This window comes from Lucilia cuprina, chromosome 6 (assembly GCF_022045245.1).
Source record: "Lucilia cuprina isolate Lc7/37 chromosome 6, ASM2204524v1, whole genome shotgun sequence".
In the NCBI taxonomy this organism is placed as follows: domain Eukaryota; kingdom Metazoa; phylum Arthropoda; class Insecta; order Diptera; family Calliphoridae; genus Lucilia; species Lucilia cuprina.
In genome coordinates, this window is record NC_060954.1 from 45916669 (window position 1) to 45922944 (window position 6276).

A 6276-nucleotide genomic window follows, 5' to 3' on the forward strand; every position below is an offset into this window, starting at 1 on the left:
CAAAAAATAAAAATTTTATAAAAGTAAAAATTGTAAAAATATACTCATGGTGTAGGGTATCATATGGTCGGCCATGCCCGACTATACTTTCCTACTTGTTTTAATATATGTATATGTTTGAAGTATTCAGAGAATGATCTTTAACACTACGCGTGCAGAATTTGAAATGTTTATTAGAAGATCATGAATAACTACAATATTTAACAAATAAGAAATTATAGTCAGACGAGGCCGATCATATAATACCCTATACCTTTTATAAAATTAAAATGTGATTTAGTTGTTATAATAAAGCATTTAACTTGAATTGTACCTTTCCTCACATATACATACTTAAGCCATTTATTGTTGAATAAAATTGTAGACATTTAAGTGAAATTTTGATGGGAACTTTTCATAGGCACTAGAGTCATATGAAGCCCTATAATTATAGAACTTGATATTGCAGTTTTTTGTCGAGATATGAGTATATTAAAGCCCTTTACGGCGAGTTCAGTTGTATGGGGCCTAGGTGAAATAATGAACCAATGTAAACCAATAGGCTTCGTCTACGGTGCCATAAAAGATCATGTGACAAATTTCATTGAATTATCTTCAAAATTTCGACCTGTAGTTTATTTACAAAGTTTACAAGCCCTTTTCGGGCGTTCTGCTGTATGGGAGCTAGATGAAATAATGGACCGATCTAAACCATTTTCAACAGGCTTCGTCCCTGGGACAAAATTCATTGAATTATCTTCAAAATTGCGACAAGTAGTTTGATTTAAAATATTTACATGGACGGACGGACAGATGGACGGACATAGCTAAACCGACTCAGACAATGATTCTGAGCCGATTGCAATACTTAAAGGTGGGTATAGGACTAATATTATTATGCGTTACAAACATCAGCACAAACTCAATATACCCTCCCCACTAAAGTGGTGTATGGTAGGGGTGTAGGGTATAATATAATATTTTTAAAATGTTTTTTAAACATTTTAATGTATTATTTAATGCATTTATAAGAGGGTTGTTAAAATGCCCCACACTTTCTCATGTCGAAGACCTTGAAAAACAAAAAAATTGTCGGATTTTCTAATATTATCTACTCTAATGTTTTGACAAGTTTTTGAACCAGCATACTGATTCTATAGACTTATTTATTGACTACTGACTAAAATGTTGCTTCTGGTCTATTCAATGGACTAGGCTATTGACTAGTATACGGATACATTGAACTGGTCCATGCACTTGACTATTGGTACTAATCTTTTAAGTAGACTATGGAGTAGTCCGGGACTATTGTTTTCAAAAGTCTATAGACGAGTGTATATACTTTTTTGGCCAATCTATCGGCTAGTCCATTGAGACTAGTCTGCTAAAGCTAGTCTATGGTCTACTGATTCAATTGATGATCTTAAAACTAGTCTATTGATTGTTCTGATGACAGGTAAGTACTTTAAGTAGTGTAATACCTAATGTATTTTCAATCTAAGATTGTTTGTGTGATCCCCTTTAAGTGATCCACTTCTACCTTTTTCTTTACATAGTAATCTATATAGAAAAGGATCCTGGCATCACAGATCATTTTTGGTTGTTCTGTTCATTCGCATCTTGTCGCGTTGTGAAGTGTTGTGAAGTCATGCTGACGAAGACCATTTTGCTTGAGCTAGCCGCCTGCTAGTGGTCACCCTTGTCAATGGGTCATAGGACGAGCACGAAACTAATAACTATCCCTCCCAACTGGCAAACGTCTGCTTCTTCCCATTTTGGGCAGTCTATTAGAATGATCTCCTGTCACTGAGACATGACAATCAATAGAGACGTCCGTCTGAATCCTTCAGTATTCCTGCACTGAAGTGTTATCGTCCGAAAACACCTCAAATATTTGTTCCACATTTGAGATCTTGTTTATTTGCTACAACGGGCATGACAGTGTTTTAGTCCAGGAAGTAGTCCAAAAAGACAGCTGCAAGAGCAGCCCTTGCTTCTCCAAAGTCAGCTCCATCAATGACTCAGGGTGACAATAAGTTTTACCAATTGCCTAGTGTAAGTGGGAAATCGTTGACTCAGATTGGCTAAGGTACTAAAGGAGTTTAAACCGATAGTTAATCCGCTATTAAATCGCTAATTGGTGTGTACTGCATATCTAGAATTAAGTCTCCATTAATGCCAAACGTCTCTCAACGATATGGCGAGACATTTGAACATCATCCTAATTTAGATCAGAGGACACGGGAGTACATATGGTAATAATATAACTGTCACTTGGCAAAAGTGGGTACCATCTTTGACGAACTGAATAAAGATCAGTTCTGTGGAGTTTCATATCTTTCAATAAAAAAAAGGTTTTTGAGAACTAATACTTGTTTACTCATAAGAGGGTGAACATACGTATTCGATAGCTAGAGCACTATGGTGCCATATGTTGTAACTATCTTTTTGATCTCTATAAACTACAATTATAACGCATATACGCATTGGTCTTCCATTCAATGATTTTTGTAGAAGTTGTCATAAAGAGGATGGAAAAGAGACGATATATTATCTTATCTTGCCTTGGTTAACTTACAGTACTTCACAGCACTTACACAGAACTATCAAAGAGAATCGAAGAGTCTCCGTTTTGGCATAAGTTCTGCCTTATCTGTGATCCCAATTTGGACGTTCGGATACGTATACTACAACTAGTCAAGCCAGTAGCGATTGTAAGTGGCCTTTGTAAATTGGCAAATCATGCTAGAAACATTGGTCACCCCTTGAACGATTTCTGTAGAAGCTGTCATAATGAGGCTGCAGACTATATCTCATCTTATCTATAATTATCCTGCCTTATCTAAAGCCCGAATTCGGACGTTTGTATAGGCCTACTTTGGCGATCTATTCGAATTATAGAATATGCAATTACAACTTCATATGGCGTTCATTAATTTGTCTGGATGGGTATGAATATCGAATTTCCCCTAATCAGAAAGTAATCGTTAAAATTATGCCTTTTACTCCAAACCAAAAATGCCTGAATCTTCTCTTGAACTATTGCCTTTACTCCTCCTCAATGTCTTTTCTATTTTCTCTGTTTTACTTTCCCTATTTATACCCTACACCACTTTAGTGGGGAGGGTATATTGGGTTTGTGCTAATGTTTGTAACGCACAATAATATTGGTCCTATACCCACCTCAAAGTATACCAATCGTCTTAGAATAATTTTCTGAGTCGATTTAGCTATGTTCGTCTGTCTGTCCGTCCGTCTGTCCGTCCATGTAAACCTTGTAATCAAACTACAGGCCGCAATTTTGAAAATAATTTAATGAAATTTGATACATGATCTTCTATTGTCAATTCAATGAAATTTGGCACATAATCTTTTATGGTACTGTAGACAAAGCCTATTTAAAATGGTTAACATCGGTCCATTATTTCACCTAGACGCCATAGAACTGAACCCGCCAAATAGGGCTTTAAAGTTCATAATTATACTTAATATACTCGTATCTCGACAAAAAGCTGCAAAACCAAGTTCTATACTAGTCTTGATGATCCGGATGAACTTTATAGTTATAGGGCCTCATCAAAGCCCCCATCAAAATTTTACTTATATATCCACTGTTTTATTAAACAGTAAATGGCTTTAGTATATCTGAGCCAAGGTACAATTCAACTTAAATGCTTTATTATGAAAACTAATTCACATTTTATTCGTATACACGTGTTTCTAGATAACGTGCGACTACAATAATATATAATTTTATAATTTTAATTATATAGTTTATTAAACTTTAAAATTTTCCCGTTAACCTAACGCTTTACAAATTGTATTTTCGGTTCCTTCAAAAAACGCAAGCTCACTTGATTAACAAATACCAAATCGTTGTAGGGAAAGTCGGTTGAAAATTGCACTTCTCTAACTAGATTCAGCACTAATACCTTTAAAGCAATTTGAGCATAACGCCAACCTAAAAAAAAAAACAAAAAACAAATATTATTAAACTAAAACAACAAAAAAACAGGTCAAAACTTTACCTATACAATTACGCATACCCTTTGAATAGGGTATAAAAGCATATGGATGACGTTTCTCTATATTTTCTGGTAAGAAATTATCGGGATTAAACTGTGTGGCCTTAGTGCCCCAAAGATCTTGACGTCGATGTAAATGAAATATAGAAATTATTATTTGAAAGTCTTTGGGTAGTTGAATGGAATCGGTTAAATGACAACTTTCCATTGATTCACGTCCTATTAAAGGTATAGGAGGCATTAGGCGTAAGGTTTCATCGATAACCATATTTAGATAGGGCAATTGATCCAAATGTTTATAATCTATATTCTCGGTATTGGCGATAACTTGTATTATTTCCTCATAAAGTTTCTGCTGAACATCTTGATGCATGGCCAACATTATAATGATAGAGTATAAGGTGGTAGAAACTGTTTCAAAAGACTTGAAAGGGAAATTAAAAGAATCTAAAGAATATATGGACGCAACATTTAATCAATCTATAACTTACCGCAATAATCGTGGTATAGGTCTCTGTTATTACATCATTTTTAGAGAATATATTTTGTTTTAGATATTTTATAGCACGATCCAAGAAATGTTTATCTTTATTTTCAATAGTTGAGTCCATTTTGCTTTTAATTAGCTAAAATTGGGTATAATTTGATTCATTACTCTTAGTCCTATAATAATGTTACTTACATTTTCTATATAGTTAAATAAATTGTCTTTGATTTCATAATAACATGACGTTTGAGTAAGAAATGAAAGTTTTACTAAAGATAGTAAAATATCTCTAACCATTTTTCCAAATAATCTAAAAGTTTTGAATAGAAAATTTTTGATTTTATGTTGTAAATAATGATGATTCTTAATCTGTGGCAAATATGAAAAAGTATATATCTTAAGTGATCAGAACTTTTTAAGATGTTGAATTAAAGATATTGATGAAAAGTGCATAGAAAATAACTTATATACTTTTGCCTTTTTGCCACAAAATTTATCAAATTATACTAGTTACATATTGAAACTCTTTCCCATATTTCCATAAAGGTTTTCCCCATCGACAAGTCTACTGCCCAAGGTGGTGTCTACATATATTAAACGAATTATAAACTTTAATAAGTTTCGAAAAAGAGTTTCACTTACCCATAGCCATTTTTAAAACTTCCTGTTTAATACGATCAAACACTGCATGTTGCTCTCCACTACTCAAGGACTCGAAATACTTCGATATACGTTTAGAGCATTTATTGAAATTCGGTATAAATTGTTGTACAATTTGTGGAGCAAATAAGGGATTCATTAATTTACGATTATGTTTCCATTTGAAGTCTTTAAAAAGTTTAAACACAAATTATTTTTCAATAAATTACATATTTCAAATCCCTTAAACGTACATTTACTGGTAATAATACCATTAGATACAGCTTCACTTAAGCGTTCATATATAACACCCGACTTGTTTAGAAACACATCAGAGTTCAAAATATGTTTAATGATTTCAGTATCAGTTGATATAATGATGGGAACATTGGCAAACCAAGCCAGGTAGGAACAGGACTTTAACTCTTCGAAATACGAACCTAGAGTATATAAAATATCTAAAAAATGTCAAAAATAAAGATGACACTTTAATCATAAAGTATTAAAATAGATTCAAAATTTAGCATTGACGCACAAACTTACTATGAATCGGCAAACATTTATGCAAAATACCCAAAAACGGTAGACCATAAACCATAGGTAGACCCTGCTGTCTCATATAACGATATTTGAAATAGCTTTTCGTAGCATTGTAAAGTAATATTAAACCCAAAACATTAATTAAAAAACTAACTGAACACACACTATAACAGAAAGCTTTAACTAAACTGAACATTTTTAACTCTACTAATAAGACCTTAGATGAAACCCTCATTTAAATACAAAATTTTGGGTTATTCAGCTATATAGAAAGTGATCTTTGACAGAACACGTTTTATTTTAAACTTAAATGTATTTCAAATGCAAGTTAATTAGATTTTTATTATAATGGCTTTAGTACTGCATTAATAAAAGTAATAAATGTATTTAATCTATATAAAGGTAAAAAAGTGAGTTAAAAGATAATTTCATAAAACTCTAATTTCCTCAGAAACTACAAACTATAGAGTCAAAACAAGTAAAATATGTTTTTTTTCGAAAACTATAAGAGATAGATCCAAAAAAAGTGAAATCTTTCTACCAAAAATCGACTTTTTGAGTGAAAACATAAAAGTTAATTTTTCTCGCAAACTACAAGAGATAGAG

The 6276-nt window shown here is 32.6% G+C and overlaps 1 protein-coding gene across 1 annotated transcript; it reads right to left on the reverse strand.

Annotated features, from left to right (window-relative positions):
- Positions 1-3778: 3778 nt before the first annotated feature.
- LOC111687409 (probable cytochrome P450 313a4) lies at positions 3779-5824 on the reverse strand. The gene is made up of 8 exons (XM_046955329.1): positions 5674-5824; positions 5385-5588; positions 5134-5319; positions 5006-5075; positions 4687-4801; positions 4496-4630; positions 4008-4428; positions 3779-3940 (listed from the first exon to the last, which is right to left on the reverse strand). Exons 1-8 carry the CDS (start codon positions 5747-5749, stop codon positions 3783-3785), a joined length of 1365 nt encoding a protein of 454 aa, XP_046811285.1. The 5' UTR covers positions 5750-5824; the 3' UTR covers positions 3779-3782.
- Positions 5825-6276: the final 452 nt, after the last annotated feature.